The 17,405-nt window shown below is 41.7% G+C and overlaps 1 protein-coding gene across 11 annotated transcripts in view; it reads left to right on the top strand.

Moving 5' to 3' along the window:
* LOC139714112 (segment polarity protein dishevelled homolog DVL-3-like) overlaps window positions 1-17,027 on the top strand; it is a 110,645-nt gene extending 93,618 nt beyond the window's left edge. For 6 of the 11 annotated variants that reach the window (XM_071625835.1, XM_071625833.1, XM_071625831.1 and 3 more), the window contains 9 exons: window positions 1,025-1,076; window positions 1,584-1,660; window positions 2,630-2,697; window positions 3,565-3,624; window positions 4,412-4,513; window positions 6,032-6,166; window positions 7,142-7,309; window positions 8,502-8,720; window positions 10,487-11,415. In XM_071625835.1, coding sequence (XP_071481936.1) covers window positions 1,025-1,076; window positions 1,584-1,660; window positions 2,630-2,697; window positions 3,565-3,624; window positions 4,412-4,513; window positions 6,032-6,166; window positions 7,142-7,309; window positions 8,502-8,720; window positions 10,487-10,971 — 1,366 coding nt within the window. In that variant the 3' untranslated portion in view covers window positions 10,972-11,415. Of the gene's footprint in view, window positions 1-1,024; window positions 1,077-1,583; window positions 1,661-2,629; window positions 2,698-3,564; window positions 3,625-4,411; window positions 4,514-6,031; window positions 6,167-7,141; window positions 7,310-8,501; window positions 8,721-10,486; window positions 11,416-16,453 lie in introns of those variants that run through there. The other 5 variants (XM_071625832.1, XM_071625830.1, XM_071625827.1 and 2 more) reach the window with 2 other exon arrangements.
* Window positions 17,028-17,405: the final 378 nt, after the last annotated feature.

Here is a 17,405-nt window from a genome sequence, read left to right as displayed (position 1 = left end):
TGTCTTACTGGAGAGCAATAGTTCTTTTGGGGGAAAGAAAGGGTTTGGGGGGTTTGTTAATTCTTTATTGATAGGATTTATTTTTAAAAGATGTATATATTTCCAGCTGATTTGAGAGAAAAAAAAAAGAATGTGTATTGCTTCAGATGTTTCCTAGGCAATCAAGCCAAGCACATGCTGTGTATGATATTATTTGGTATCACTGGAATTTTGATTACCGGTAGCAGAGAAGTGATTAAATATACAATTCTTGATTCATCTAGAAGAATAAGTACTGACAGTCACAAATCCAACCTAGATTGGCCTGGAGCTTTTGCAGTATTATACTGTCGTCTATTCTTCAGTGTAAAGTGCATCAAACCTTTCAATAACCCAGTAATCATTTTGTGAGATGTGTGAGGAACTGAGATTAACAGTGTTTTGTAGTCTTCGTCTTCAAATGTGGAGTGGCATTTATTTGTTTCATATCTGCTGCTTCTGCTGTTTATGTAACGGCTGCAAAGTACCAGATAATGTCTTCATGTCCATATGAGTTTAGGTGAAAGCAGAGTAATTTGATGTTTGGGCTTGTGACACTCCAAAAAGTACTTGCTTGCACAATTGAAAATCACTCAAAATTGCGTCAGTGATTTCATACAAAGTTAGTTCTTTTGTATGAGTGCTGGATCATAAATGTTCTTCTTTTCATCTCTTTCTTTCCTTTGCTTCAGTAGAATAGTGTGCTTTTCTACCTGAGAGTGGTTGTGAATTGAATTTCCAATAAATTTTGACCCAATGCAGAGCTTCTCACTGCTATCACATTTGATTTTGTTCAGTCTTCATCTATTTCTTTTAAAAATCTCTTTGTAAATGACGATGGGAACAGCATTATCTTTATTATAACAGTGTTGAAAGTGACATTCAGTGCAAAACATTGGAGACTGAAATCAATGCATGTTAAGTGGGAAGTTACCAATATTCCATTTCTTTCAAACAGCAGTTGCAATATGTGGTAATTTTATTTCATTTTTTATTGTTTTGACAGAGGAGCTGTAGCAGCAGATGGCAGGATAGAACCGGGAGATATGATCCTACAGGTGAGGGGGTTTGACTTGTGTCCCCTTCCTTACGAGCCATCATGGCTTTTCCAGTGATAGATCACACAAGCAACGGCACCACAAAGCCTGGAAGCCATTGAAAAAGAAAATGATGATACTGACATCATCAAAGATGATGACATTTGCCATTTCGTTGGAATTTGATCTTTTTTTTTTTTTATAAAGACTACTACTCTTGTACTTTTGAAATCTATTTGTGAAATATATATCTTCTATATGAATAGTACAAGCATGAACAATTATCTCTTCCTGGAATATACAGGGGCATTCTGCAGAAAATATATCTCTTCCAAAATGTGCAGGTGGGTCTTTGAAAAGAAGGCAGTATGAGCATGGAATGTGGTTCACTCCATCAAATTTGTGATGGGCTGAATTACACTATTCACTTTTTGTTAAACAATGTATCCTCTTTGAAAATATGAAAATTTAACTGTATATATATTTTTTCCTCACCCGCTCATTTGTTTGTTTCTGTTTCATTTGTAGGTCAACGATGTCAGTTTTGAGAATATGAGCAATGATGATGCAGTCAGGGTGTTGCGTGAAGCAGTCCACCAACCAGGGTGAGTCAGACACTCCACAACATTTCCATGTCTGTCGTCCTTGGGATGCTTGTTTGTTTAGGGGGATTTGTCTCTCATCAACTAAGGCTGCATTTATCATCTTTGCCATGTTTGAAATGCGTTTCAATACCCACCAAAACGCATTTGCAAATTCCTTTCAGATCACGTTTCTCGAGTTGTTGCGTTTATCAACTCTGTCGTGAGTCGATTGGGAGGGCTTGTCACTGCACAGCTCCATTGCATGGTTTGACCAGAGGAGCGGAGATGTGTAGCTGACAGTGGTTGGTGTGGGCAGGTCCAAGCTACATGTACATGTATGATTGCGTTTCAAGACGACTTTGCGTTACAGAAACGCATTTCTGGCTCAAACACATTCGTGATCACAATTTTTTCGGCGTCTCAGAATCGCATTTCTTACCCCATAATCAAAACAGCTTTGTGTTTATCAACTGCCCAAAACTTTGTAGATTCTGCACCAGAAGTGAGTTGACAAACGCACTCTTAATTTTCATTTCATCCTACATTTATGTTTTACTTTTGACTGTCCAAGGTAAAAGCTTGTCAATTTGTGCACCAGCTTAGTGGTGATATACATGTAGCAATAAAAAAGAGCAGCAAAACAAGTAAACGTATACACATTGTTTCTACAAAATGATATCACAGCTGGCTTTCTAATGGTGTTATTACAGTCATCGTTATCTTCACTCTTTTATATGTGACACTGGAAAGCATTGAAACAATGTGTTTAGTTAGAAGCCATAGAATAAAGAGAAATGTAAAAAAACAGCAACAACTGCGAAACAGTGCAACAAATCCTAAACTTTCAAACAGATGTAATTTAACTGTAAGCTGTTACAAATTATATATAATTTTCTAATTTGTCATTACAAATTATATAAGATTTGCTCATTTGTCGAAGGAAATGGTCTTTTTACATTTCCTCTACTTCCTCTTTCTTCTCTATTTCAGGCCCATTCGGCTCATCGTAGCCAAATGTTGGGACCCCTCGCCAAAAGGCTACTTCACTATTCCAAGAAGTAAGTGTCCGTTTCACTGTAAGCATTTACACAAAGAATTCAGTGTTTGCAATGCACTGGAAATGGTCAGTGACAATGTGATGGGGTATTGCCTAGTCAATCATAGCTTTGGATATCACAAGTGGATATCCGTGGTTCTAATATGACACAAGTTTGCCAGTGCACATAGGCTGGTCGCAAAAAAAGCCCTCCAGAATTCTTCCTCGCCTTGCCGCTGACCCCTTTCAAAGTTTTTCAAGAGAAATTGTTCTGTCCTATGTGGTTAATCATAAAGGTTTGCATGTATTGTTCCACAAAAGTGTAATGTTAGTGGAAACACTTGATGGAGATCTTGAAAAGTACCTACACAGAAATGAGTATGTGGGATTAGTACAATAATTTACCATTCCCTCTATGCCTACACTGTGCACCAGGCATAAATATTAGGTGCCGCTGTCTGTCTTATAGTTACAGGAAAAACAAAAATCTTATTCCAAATTGTATTTGTTTTGTTGGTGTATTAGCAGTTACAGTGTTTGGGGAAAATTTTCCAGTTGAGTTGATTTGTAGATTATATGAATAGGATTGTATTACTTATGGCACAAACAAATGGCAAGCATATGATCATATTTTAGACAATGCCACAGGTACAAAACAAAGCTAAGAATAAGAAGTGATGGAATCCAATTATCACAGGTGTAGAGATGGTACATGTATGTGTTGAGAGACAAACAAGAAACAGTTATGACATCTTTGTTTTTATAAATGAGACCATCACTGATCGTGAGAGAGAGAAATGCTGTTGTGTGTACTGGGAGAAATGTACAGTATGTTTGTGTCCACGAGATAGGGCAGGGTTCTGATTTCATATTCTGCTTGTTGCTTCAGGTGAGCCAGTCAGACCCATCGATCCCGGTGCTTGGGTGGCGCACACGAATGCCATGAAAGGTGAGATTCATTCTCCGTTTGTTCTTATTGGTTTAAAATCCTCTCTTGTCCTGTTTTGTTTTGTTTTGTTTTGTTTTTACCACCGCCAAGGGAGGAGGTTATGTTTTTATCGGTGTTGGCTTGTCTGCGTGCAAAATAACTCAACAAGGTGTGAACAGATTTGGATGAAACTTGCAGGAAAGTAGATAATGACACAAGGAACAGATGATTAAATTTTGGTGATCCAGTGCTACAGTGATCCAGAAATGTTTATGAATCGTTGAAGGATTTGTTTATCTTTTGGCAGATAGGGTCAATGAACTTGGAAGTTCAAGGTGCGCGTATTTGAGGTTTGCATATGCGCACTAAAACACATGCTCTGCTTGGGCTAGGCGCTGAGCAGCTGAAAGCTGATGATGTAAACAAAAGGCTTCTATATTGGGAAATTGAGGGATTTTCAGCACGCGTGTATGGGTAGAAATGAGCTGCTTGGTGGAAGTCTGCACTCTCCGAGAGCTTTTCTAGCTTGTTTGTTTGTTTGTTTTTCTGTGGTGAGATCTTTATGTTGGCTTGGCTATTGTCAGTGAAATGGACAGAGATGACTGCACTACATGTACATGCAATGATTGTTAATTGATGATGATGATGATGAAGTCTTGTATAGCGCCGGTATCCGCCAAGTCGGCGCTCATGGCGCTTGCTCCAAAATAAATACATAATTCAGCTTAAATTTCATGGGTGTATTATCATCTTCGCGTCAAATGTTTGTTTTCCTCCTAATATTTGTTTTCCTCCTCTGCTCCTGCAGTTGCTGCTGAGATGGGAGGCCGGGGAGGGCCGATGAGTCCGTCCATGACCTCCATGACCTCTACCAGCTCTTCCATTAGCTCTTCTCTTCCAGAGTCAGAGAGTAAGTGGTCAGCCATGTTGGGCTATGAGATGCAGTACTGATTGGCTACCGGTATGCTGGAAGAGGGACTGGGGAGGGAGGAGAAGGAGGGGGGGGGGGGGAGGGGGGGGGAGGGGGGAGGGGTTGGTAGGTATGGGCAGCTTACTAGAGGGAATTGAGACCTTGAACCCTGTCTCCTTCTTCCAGACTTAGAGAGTAAGTGGTCACCAATGTTTGGGCTATTAGATGCATTTATTGATTGACTACCGGTATGCTGGAAGAGGAACCAGGGAAGGAGGGGAGGGGTGGGGGGGGGGGGGGGGGGGATGGGGAAGTGTTGGTAGGTATGGGCAGCTCAGTGGAGATACAATGTAATTGAGACCATGAACCTTGTCTCCTTCTTCCAGACTAAGTAAGTAAGTGGTCAGCAATGTTTGGGCTATTAGATGCATTTATTGATTGACCATCGGTATGCTGGAAGAGGGACCGGGGAGGGAGGAGAAATGGGGAAGGGTGGGGGAGGGGTTGGTAGGTTTGGGCATCTCAGTAGAGAGAATTGAGACCATGACACTTGCCTCTTCTTCCAGAATCAGAGAGTAAGTGGTCCGCAATGTTGGGCTTTGAGATGCTGACATCCATTATTGCTGGAGTATCCTGGAAGAGGGATGGGGGGTGAGGGGGAAGGGAGTGAGGGGGAAGGGGGAAGGGGGAGAGGGAGGGGGATGGGTTGGTAGGTGTGGGTAACTCATTTGAGAATTTTGAGACCATGACACGTATCTTCTCTTCTGGAATCACAGGATAAGTGGTCAGACATGTTGAGCTATGAGGTGCCAACATCCATTATCACTGGAGTATCCTAAAAGAGGGACGGGGAAAGGAGGGGGATGGGGGAGGAATTGGTAGGTATGGGCAACTCAGATGAGATACTTGAGGCTATGGTACTTGTAACAATTAGGTAATAAAAGAGGATAAATGCACCAATAATTCTCTTGATTTCTTATAGCACACTGAAGATTTTTTTCCCCATTGTTTAACCCCTAGACATCACCAGAGGCAAGACCACCATGTGGGTCAGCCATGGCAGTTTGATACTGTGGGTCTGGCAGGATTATATTATGGATGTTACCCTCTAACTTATAAAGTATGATGTTATTACCATAACTAGAATGCCATTATATGCTTAGGGAGTGAGTGATTACATGAAGCCAATGGACACTTCAGTTTGTGAGATTCCTGTGATACTAATAATGGGCACAAAAGTAAAAAACAAAACAAAACTGACTGTTGATTTTATGACAGCATGCTGTAGCTTTGTAAGTTACATATGTAAAACTTTGTGATAAGTCAGTGACCAAGCAATCAGCATTTCCCCCCTAAGGTTCAGTTTTTCTTTGTCAAGCCGGAATGGCAACAGATTTTGAGGTTGGCACTTGATCTGTATGTAACCAGGTTCTAGTACTGGAAACTGAATGTTGTTTGCTGATGAAACCTTTTATCATTTTGTCCCATTCTGCCATGGCTGCCTGTTCCCACCTGCAGGGTTAGAAGACTTCAGTCACCTGACGGTCAACAGCGACATGGCGACCATCGCTAGGGCCATGGCCGCGCCCGACTCCGGCCTGGACATCCGGGACAGAATGTGGCTTAAAATTACCATCTCAAATGCTTTCATCGGTAAGGATAAGGCAGTAAGATATGAAACAAGGGAGAGCTCTAAATAATAAAATCTAAATAATTTGGACAGTCATATTAACCCTTTGAAGACTTGTTCTGAGTATACTTGGGCAGATGTCTATGGGAAATGCATGTTATAGCAAAATCAGTTTGTCCTCAATGGGTTAAGAAACATCGTTTCTTTCTTCTCCTACAGTGATTTCGTTGTGTTTGTTAACAATTGAAATGTAGGCAAAATTCTTTTACCGAGTACCATATTTTCAGAGGAATGAGCTCCACATTTTACTCTCATCAGCGAACGTTGATGATGGCAGACATGGTAGAAAGATGTGCATTTCGAAGTTTTAAAATCTCCTGGATAATACTGTTATGATACTCATAGCTTGCAATATTACCAGAGGATTTTTCTAAAAACGTGCATAGAAGTAAGTGCAAACGTTTCATTTTCGAGTGTCATAATATCACATACAGCTTTTCAGATGCTCAATCCTGTTCATCTACACCTGAAGTTTGCAATTGCATAGCAAAACTTGTTTAATGAATGTATTCAACATCAAGCTAGTCTCCCTTAAACCTATGACATTGAATGTTGAATTCTTATCTGAACATTCTTAGCATGGGATAAGTGCTTTTAGTAGCCACAGACTGTTCATTCATATCTTTGTCATGGTACCCCTCCTCTTTATTGGTGTAATAGCAAATACCTTGAAAGGACAAAACTGTAAGTTTTCCCTGCTTCCTACCACCTATTTGTCAATCCCATTGCCACGCTGAAATTATACCAAAATTCTGGGATTTATCTCTGATACCTCGATACTATTGTTTCGCTAGAATTGGTCTCCCTTATAATTACCTCCCACACCTCTTCTGCCTTGATGCAGATAAACATTCGGGTATATAGCGCGCGCGTGTGAGATATTTCTTGAAATATATTCTTCACTTCTGCTTCTTCCTCGGTGTTGCCAATCTGCTCAGGTTCGGACGTTGTGGAGTGGTTGTTCAACCGCGTCGAGGGCTTTCAGGACCGGCGGGAGGCGCGGAAGTACGCCTGTAACCTCCTCAAAGCGGGCTTCATCCGACACACGGTCAACAAGATCACCTTCTCCGAGCAGTGTTACTACGTCTTTGGCGACCTTTGTGGAAGTAAGTCAGAGTAGATACGGCTTTCTCTCTAGGTGTGCTAACTGTGCTTTCTCATGTTTTCATATACTGTAAAAGCTGTTACTTTCGCGAGGATTTAGTTTTTGCAAATCACTGTTGGGCCACGAATTTTACAGCAAGCAAAAATATCGCAAATGGGCAGGCATTAGTGCATGTACGATAGCCTTGATGTCAAATCTTGAAAACAACATCTCGCAAAAATGTCTATTACCTCCTCATTCACGAAGATATGTGTACGTAAAAATAACAGCTGTGATGGCATTGGCGTAAAAATTCATTAACAACAGCAGGAAGAGACAAATGTATAAGTACATACATGATGATCAATCATGAACTCAAAACCAAAATGTATGAATAAACTTGATTTATGCTTGCATTATGGAAGAAGGCAAGTATTGGTGCTTGAGTACTCTTTCAGTCCTTTATATTGTAGTTTTAAATATGCCTTTCTGTGGCATGACTAGTTCTTGTAAGTCTGTGTAATAGCTCTGGATGTTTAATGAACAGTGTACCGTTATTCAAAGGCACATCCACATCCACTCCATCTATTCTGCAATAAAATTTGGAAAATTTTTACTACTGAACTTCAAAAACAATTCTAAGACTGATGATGGGACTAGTCCATTTGATGACATTTTGCAAGAGAATGAACTGCCAAAACAAAATTAGAGAAGTGATGTTTGCGTGAAAAGTGATAAGAGGAAGATTGTGACAATGAAGTTTACAAAGATTTCATACTTGTGGAATCTCATTTATGTTGTAGTCCGAATGGTCACAAAGTTTCAATTCCTACATGTGCAGTACTGCAGAATATCATTAGGTGTTTGTCATGTTCCTGCTCTGTAACACTTCGCTACAATCCAAAATCTTCTGCATCCTTCTTTACCCCCTCCATCCCGTAACCATTCCATCCCAAAAACATCCCATCCCTTACCCCTTCCATCCCTTTGTCCCTCCCATCCCTCACCCTTCCCATCCCTTGCCCCTCCCATCCCTTGCCGCTTCCATCCTCCAATCCCTCACTCCTCCCAATCCTTCTCCCCTCCCATCTCTCACCCCTCCTATCCCTTGCCCCTCCCATCCATCTCCCCTCCCATCCCCTGCTCCTTATGCCTTACCCTTCACCATCACCTACAATCCCCATCTCTCCTCCCTTTTCCCAACACCCTTACAGATATGGCGGCCCTCAGTCTGGGGGAGGAGCCCTCTGAGGCTGACCAGGACACGCTGGCACCCCTCCCGCAGCCGGTAGGTCACTGGATATCCCCGCCCCAGATGCCCACGGCACCCCCCATGCCTTACCAGATGCCCCCTGGGGTGCCTGGCTACACCAGCTTCGACACTGCCAGTTTCACTAGCTTTGGTGCTACCAGTATAGGCAGCGGGAGCGGAGGTAAGTCCTTCTCCCTCTCTTTACCAGCATAACTGTAAAAGTGGAAATTTTTGCTCATTTCACACGACGAAAAACTAGCGTGGAAATAAAAGCTCGCAAATATTTTTGCCTGCTATATGTACTACTGTGTAATGTCTTGATTCCGCTGAATGAAAAACATGTGAAATTCACTTTACTCAGTAGAGCGTGTAAAATTACTTTTAATGCGCAAAAATATTCACTTTTACAGTACCATCGAGCATCAAAGGGCTTTGTTTTTACCATAGTAGGATCTATTCCACTGATATCAGATATAGGCCTGGACTTCTCTGTAAGAAACTTCTTGGTCTGTGTGTAACAGTGAAGCTTGCTAGTTAGCTTGACCAACAACTCTCGGTATCGCCAATGCGCAGAAAATTTCTGCGCACGCTGAAGAGCTCTGTCACAGATGCACTGTGGGATTCCTCGGTGCCCTTGTTCGCTTCCAGTTGTCTCACGCGAGTCACAGTTCCCATACAATTCAATGGAGTTATTTGTCTGCTTTTCCATTGTTACCCATTTTTTTCTTGGCACGTTTCTAAGTTTTACTGATTTGCGGTCTCCAGAGTCATGGTTCACTACTGCAAAGCTTCAATGTGCTGGTCACACGATGGAAAGCGATGAAATCTTCAACAAAAAATACCTCTGGATAAAGACAGAGCGTGATCTGAGTGCATGTGCTGCCAAAACCGGGGCAAGCTTGTCCTGTGAGCTATCCCATAATGCATCTAAAACGCTGCTCTGCGCACGGCACCTAGGTATTGGCGATACCGAGAATTCACCTACACCAGATTTTTATTGGTAGATAGTACCGTAGCATCTGAAATCCATGCTGGATGTCATCCTGAATCATTGCTTGTTATATTTTGGAGCAGAGATATATTGTGTAAGATGGGGAGTCCAGTACTTTTTTCTGTCTCTGAATTTGAATATGCCTGAGATGATTTAAGCAACTGCTTTGCTACCCGAACCCTTTACAGGGATCACAACATTTGATATCATTTGCCATAAGAATAGCACCTGTCACTCGCTGCTCAGACTGCCAGTCAGTGTTACACCCTTATCTAGACAACTATCAGAATATTCTCTTTCTCGTAATCTTAGAATATTGAAAGTACCTATACCATAGCATAGCTGTTGCATTTGATATGAAATTTGATGCCATGTTTTATGTTGTTAAACATGAGTTTGATTATTCCAGTGTTGAAAAGTCACAAGCACAAACAGTGTCATAAAAATTTGTTTTTCTAGGAAACAACTCATCTTTTAGTGCCTTTAGAAGCCTTTGCTATGAAACGTTATGACAAGTGGAATTCACGGCCTGATTTTGTAATAGCCACTTTTCGGTTATGTGATCTGAGTTTCGTCAGCCAGGATGGAATTTGTTTCTCAACCAAGCAAATTTAGTTTAATCACCTTGTTTGTTCCTTAGTAAAAGAAAAGTCAACATAAGCTTTGAGAGAGATGACAAAAAGAGGTTATCATCTTCTGTCGTGGAGGTATGAGTGTACTAAGAATTGTCAGGCTTTCTTTTCCTGTGTATTGATAACACCGTTTTGTGTTGAGCGTGACAAAGGGCCCCTCAAACCCCTTAGCCACATCTTTTGATAATCAATGGGCCAGAGTGGTACAGTAACTCTCTTCTCTTTGGAAGTTACGTCCTTTTGCTTCTCAACTGCCAATATGTTGCATGACAAACTATGTGCTAATGACTAGCGATGTGTATCCACTGTGTGCATTTGATCAAGCAGGAAGCAGCGATTCCGGCCACAGCCAGGACAAGATCGGCAAGGCCATGCTGGGCAAGTCCGGCTCGGGTAGCCACGGCAGCGGCAGCGAGTCTGACCACGCCTCCACCGTAGCTGGGGACGTGATTCCCCCGTCATCCATGGGCAGCACGCAGGGCATCGGCCCGCCCTCCGTGGCCCACACGGGCATGATGGTGCAAGGCATCGGGCCACCCCAGCCGGGCGTTGTCGGGCCGCCACCTCCCCAGGGCATCGGACCCCCCTCGCAGGGACCCGGCATGATGGGCGGAGGACCCGGCATGATGGGCGGAGGACCCGGTATGATGGGCGGGCCCCCCCTCATGGCACCACCCCACCTCATCACCCCCATGGGCCCAAGCATGCCCAGGCAGCTGGGCAGTGTGCCCGAGGATCTCTCGGCAAGCAGACAGTCTTTCCGCATGGCCATGGGGAACCCTTGTGAGTTCTTTGTCGATGTCATGTAAACAGAAACATTAAAGAACAACTAAAAGAGAAAGGCTAAAAACCAGAAATTAACAAGAACATTACACTGAAGGTTTAAAAATATTTTAACATAATACAGCAAATTTTGTCAAGGAATGTAATCAGCTTTCAACAATAGGACATGGAAAAAAAATTAAATTGAAAAAGAGACATCTCTTTCGCTTGTGTTTATAAATATATATACATATATTATATATATATTATTCTGTATGTTTGTTTTTTTTTTTCCTTCTGTATGCGTAGCAGGCATGTAAATTTTTTTTTCTTTGTTTTATTTTTCCATTCTGCTGAAAGCTTTAAGAGTAACGTTGGCTTACAAACATTAGATGCTGTAACATAACTAGAGCTCATTGTGCAATGTGTCATGTCTCTTATATATGATAAGCTGGTGACTGTTATCTCCTTTCCAGTGAAAGGAAGATTGTTATGATGATAATAATAATGATAATGATAATAATCTGTTGTTAGATATAAGACAGATTTTTTTAAAAGCAGCATCTTCTAGTTCCTACATTACTGTGCCTCGAAATTGGAAAATGCAATACGAACAGAGAAAACAGGTTAGAGAGTATATCTCAAGTACTAGCTAAGTATTGTAAGTTCATTGAAAGCTTCAACTGTCCGAGTTGTCCATTCCTTTTTTTTTTTTTTCCCTTGTTGTTGATTTCAGTTTGTAAGGAAAGGAGGGGGAGGGGAGAGATTAATGGCGTAAATTAACCTTTCTGCCGTTTCAAATCCGGAAAGTTGCATAGTATACACATACATTACAAACATATCCGACTTTCTTACATTAGAGTAATCATGAGATTAGCTTATTGTATCTCGTTATCACCTCAGTGTGATGTTGAATTCAAAATCCTTCCGTTGGTTATTGTAGAATTTGTGCTAGGTGTACTGTTCAATGTGAAATGAAAGCAGCAATAGTTAACTGTCACAGGGGAAAATGAGATACAAGTATGTGTGTACATGATGAAGAGACATGCATCAAGATCATACGTAGACCAGTCGACTTTGTTAGATTGACGGTGCCGCAAGTATGGCTCGAAAAGTTAAGTGTTTCTTTCTTGCAAGTTGATATAAGTTGGTTTTTTCATAGCTTCTTTATCAGCCTGTGCTGATTGTGTTTGACAAATTAAGAAGGGACAAAGATCTGAAGCACCCCCCAGAAAGAAAAGTGTGACAGGGCTTGGAATAAATGGCAGGTCGAATTGATTCAATGCATGGAATTTGATGTTGCAATCATGTACGCTATTTCAAGGTCTGCCTGTACAGACCTCCCAACCATACTGAATTTGGAGGAAAGAATCTGAATTTTGACCATTCCCAGCTCTTGTCTCAACAGGAGTTTCCTAGTCTGGATAAATTTACTACACACTCCTATGCTATGGGAACTGCTCTTTCTTTCCTACTTTTGAGCCAAATCATCCCTATATTTCAGTCAGAATGGTTGGAAGGTCTACCTGTAAAGCCCTCAATATTTTCAAGTGAAGAAAGATTGCTACGGTGTCACTTTTTAAAGTCCAGAGATGCAGCTTTTATTGCAGTGTGTCATGTTTCCTGAGGTGTTCAAAGTCAATTCAAAGTTTTCTGTGCTCTTTGTGTTACCATAGGGTATGAATGACATCATTTTTTGTAGCTGTTTTCCTACTAAGCACCAAAACAAAACACAAGAAGCACCAAAACGAAACACAAGAAAATCTGAAGTACTCTTGAAATTGAACCTTACAAGTCGAGAGTAATGATCTGTACTTCACTTTGAGAATAATGCCAGCATCTTCTCATACTATGTGCTATAGGAGAGTAGAATGAGGGGGGGGGGGGGGGGGGAAGAGATGCATTTGTATTCCAGTCTTAAAAAAAAACCCCAAAAAACAGGACCACATAGAGAAAGAAGCCCTGCCACATATACCTGCAGTTTGGCTCTTTGGTAGATAAAGCAGATTCTGGAGAAATTGTGTCCAATGTGAGAAAGTGTTGATTGTGTTGCATGCAGTTTTGCCTTTGCCTATGCACCAGATGCAGAATCTTTTTTGTTGTTGTTGTTGATTTAGCACTTGTTTTTGCTGTCATTACGTTCGTTCCATGATTTTTTACGCACAAAGCCACCATTTCTGTATTCCTGATGTTGCACCCCACCCAAAGCCTGCGACCTTTCTAAACCCCCAAAACATCCTTGAAGATCTACGCAGCATCCTGTTGTAATTTAACTCGCAGCCCAGGACTAACCCCATCCCATACCCAATCTCCAACACATTCACTCCCGTCCTGCACTTATGCACACTGCCATCACCGTCTGAATGAAGCATTGTGTGTGCGTGTGTTGTCGCGCACTTTGTCTGCCTAACGCACTGTTTCTAACCCCCCACCCACTTCCCACCCCAACCCAACCCCCTTTGGCTGTTAACAAATCAGCGGATGACCATGTCAACCTCCTTGTGCAGTTCTGTTATCTTGTCCACCCACTTTTCTGGTCAGATCTCCCACTTCATGAAAGGTGTGAGTAGGATTCCAGGCTTATGCACTGAGGACCTTATGTACATCGTAGTTCACAGTATGATGGGTAAACGTCATAGATTAAAGTCCCTGGAAGTTTGATGAGTGTCATAGGTTTATTTGAGTTACAACAATTTGGCTAACACACACAGACACACACATGCACTCCCACAAAATGTATCAATGTCCTCGTGCGATCTCATATGGTCTCATGTTTCTGGTAATGAAATTTATGACTGCGTGACTGGGTCGCTGATGGAAAAATATAGATAGCTACAATTGTAGGAAAATACCTGCAAAGGTGAAACTGAAAAACAGTTGCTCTTGGACTTAAAACTCCCTAGGTCACAACCGCAGACAATGATTTCGTTTGAACTCCCAAACTGAAGGATTCATCCTTTCCTCCACCTCCTCAAAAAATTAAAAATTAGAATAAAAAGATTGTAGCCCTCACTTATTTGTTCGACATTTACTTTGAGTTCATGTGAGAGATTTGTGAATGACAATTTATGTACAGTGTACCATGCTAATAGTGTAGTCCCGTCAAATATATCATATAGAGATCACCAACTTGGAAAACACCTCTGATTGTGTTGTGAGCAGTTCTGAAAAATTCATAAAGAACCTTCCCAGTCCAACATGAATTTCGTCACGTATTCTGCATGATTATTTTATGATTGTTGATCAAGCTGCAAACGAAACTTTTGAAAGTTGCCCTGTGTAGGGCTGGGTTTGGGTTTGGAGATGCATCAAGAATTATCCAAATCCGAGGGAACATCTCAGTAGAGCAAGTTTGTTTGTTTGTGTGTCATCCCCATTGTGGGGGGAGGGGGAGGGGGGAGATATACTTGATAATTGTCCTGCAAAGTCCACTGTCTGTATATGACATCACACAGCTCAGTTAAATCCTGCATGTGAGCTTCCTTGAACTTTATTGTCTCAAGTGCCATTTGCAAGTTTGGAGATCACAGACATACTGTACATATGATTTGCAGCTGTATGCCTGCATATGTGTGCACGTGCATTTGCAGTAAGCTGATAGATATGACCTCTCTACCCCTGAGGTGTGAAGGATCGTTAACTTGTTGTATTGATCAGACGCCAAAGAGGTGTGCTGCTCTCGGTACTGAAGGATGCCTTAGTATGCTACGACATTACTTGCGGTTTAACCAAAACTTCTTGTGAGACGGAACATTGCAGGAATGCGGCAGAAGGGTGTGTTGTGACATGGTTAGAACGGGACAGCATGGCACCACCCATGCATATTTGTGTTTGTATTTAGTTCTTAGCTCTACAAAATGGTGGCCTGCAGGGCAGACATTCACAAGAATAGACCATATCGTCATCCAAGGGATATGGCAAAGCGGTTATAATTATTTATTTCCTCAGGGCTCTAGAAAAATGAGACTATTTCCTTTGTCAGCTGATATGATTTGAGACAAATTAAAAATTCTGAGTCAGTCATTCAGTCAGGGCTCTCAAAAAATGACATAATCCAACAGTACCATATGCATTTCACTTGTTCAAGTATTACTGTTGAACTTGAGCAGTCATTAAACTGCCAAATTAGTGGATTTCATTGAAATGTTAGAATGGAAAGGATGGTGGTTTCTGATGATGCATTATTACAAGGCATTAGACTGCATTAGATTCCTAAATGGCAAACCATTTGAGGCATTTGATACGGAATTTGACTCACAGTCAACTTTTAGCAGAGGATTTTTGTCTGTTGTCTGTGGAATTGGTGGGATAAAATTTGGGAAGGATTTAGTTCCCTCTGCACATATGAAAAGGTAAAGGACTTACACATCACTGACAAAAAAAAAAAAGTGCATTCAAAAAGGCTATCCCATTAGATTTGATGCTGATGAAATGGCAGCTATGTCAGCTTTTGAAGGAGATGAAATCTCATGCCCTAGACACAAGCTTGCCTTTGATTTATAAGCAGTCGATTGTGAACTTTGATGGAAGTGTTCATTTCTGTTTTCTAGGTAGCATGTAGGTAGAGATTGATAATTCTAAAGAGAATGTTCAGAAAATGTAGCGAAGAATTCCGTACGTTTGTGAACTATGTAGGAGCTTGTGACATATGACCTTGGTAATAGCCTCCTCCCCCAGTCTGGCCGAGAGGTGTTCTTCGTCCGTGTTTTCCATGAATGTTAGTTAGTTCCGTACCTGTGACAACACATAGCTTGTGCAGGATTTTCCCGGTGTTGTTCACTTCTGTTTGCCACAACTTTTGTATCTTGAGAAAACAACGGCAAATCATCCTCTGCCTCACATCGCTACCCCCAACTCCTGCCGCCTGCAATTTTTCATGGATTCCCAGTAAAAATCAGCGCCTTTTGTCGTTGTGACTTATCCATAGAGACTCCCCGCTTCCCATACCTCATGAGTTCATTTACTTAATTTTCATCGCAAATTGATAATGCTTCTGTTTGATAGATGATTAACTCACATTTCATGTCTTCAGCAACCAACCATATTCATATTATCGTTTCCTCCATTAAAAAAAAAAGACCAATATTTGTGGGGACCATTCATTTTCATATCTTCCATGCATCATTTTGTCAAAGCTACATTTTTCATCTAAGTGTACCACGTGATTGTTTCTGAATATTGTGAATGTATGCCGGCGATGTTGGGCAAATTTGTGTGACAACAAGGTGTCACAGTATCAAACAAGATGAATCTAAGTCAGTGTTAGATGTCCTCCATTCATCACTTGCCTGGGATGGCCACAGATATTTGATTTGATTAGATCAACCTCACCTGCATGCAATTCTGTTTGTTTTTGTTTTGTTTTTGTTGTCTTTTTGTTTTTCTAGTCAAGCTGTGATATTGACTCGTTGCGTTGCATTCAGATAGGAAATCACAAGTAGAGAAGAGAAAAAAAAGAGAGAGAACTACGGCGACACGACCGCAAAATGTGATCACCTCTTTTGCCTCCTCATTCTCCCCCCTTCCTAGGACCGCTAATCGCGATAGTAAAGAGCCGCTAGTTGACGGAGGGACGCCCTCTGTTGGGGGGTCGTGGATCACTGCCCCCTCCCCAAGAAGCAAATGCCATGCCTGCCACCGACAACGAGCACCGTCAGAGGGTCTGTAGAGCACAAGACAGATTAAACCTTAAGCACGTCTCTGTTGAGTCGTCCGCACACCCCACCAAAGCCCAGCCCCCCCTCTTTGATTTCAGTTTTGATTTGCGAGCCTCCTCGGCGATTCTTTTCATTTGTGAAATCTTTTGGTTACTTTGACCTGTTCTGCCCCCCTAATGCCTACCTCTGGCTGCATCCATGTTTTCAGTATTTTTCTCTCGTGATGTCAGTGGTAGGAAACATGAGACAGTGAGAGAGAAGAGATGGATAGAGAGAACGAGAGAGAGAGGAAAGGATGCACTTCATGCAATCATGGCTTTATTGCCGTTTCCTCCTGTTACTCCTCCACCTCTTGTCATAGGGTTCTGTCTATCATTCTATCCAGTCGTCCAGCTTTGTAAACCAATGTCTCTTACAATGTAAGGAGAGTTAAGTGGTCTTGAATGTTCAGGAGCATTGTGATATATTTCTCTCTTTTTTGGGGGGGAGACGCAACTCTAGTGTTCTTATCCATTGTCCCCACTGTTGCTGTGATAATGTTCTGTGATGTCAACATTAACCTTTTCCGTGCCAGGGACTTTGGATAGTGTGTATAAGGCTCTAGGATTTTCTATGCCAATTGACACTCAAAGCACACAGGGGGTTAAATGCAAACATAGTCGGAGCTTGGAAACGATTTCTCTTTGCATGCAAAATGGAATGAATGCAATCACTTTTTAGCCATCAGAGGGTCTGAAGTAATATTGGTGGAGATTTGAATGCATACTTTTAAGACTTTCTGCTTAATTGGAGCAGTAAAGGGGCCCATGCAAGATTACTTTGCT

This window comes from Diadema antillarum, unplaced genomic scaffold, assembly GCF_040938485.1.
Source record: "Diadema antillarum isolate AM-2024a unplaced genomic scaffold, OU_Dant_1.0 seq00002163_RagTag, whole genome shotgun sequence".
NCBI classification, from domain to species: domain Eukaryota; kingdom Metazoa; phylum Echinodermata; class Echinoidea; order Diadematoida; family Diadematidae; genus Diadema; species Diadema antillarum.
The sequence above is the reverse complement of the archived record's forward strand: the minus strand, read 5'-3'. Positions and strand labels throughout refer to the sequence as shown.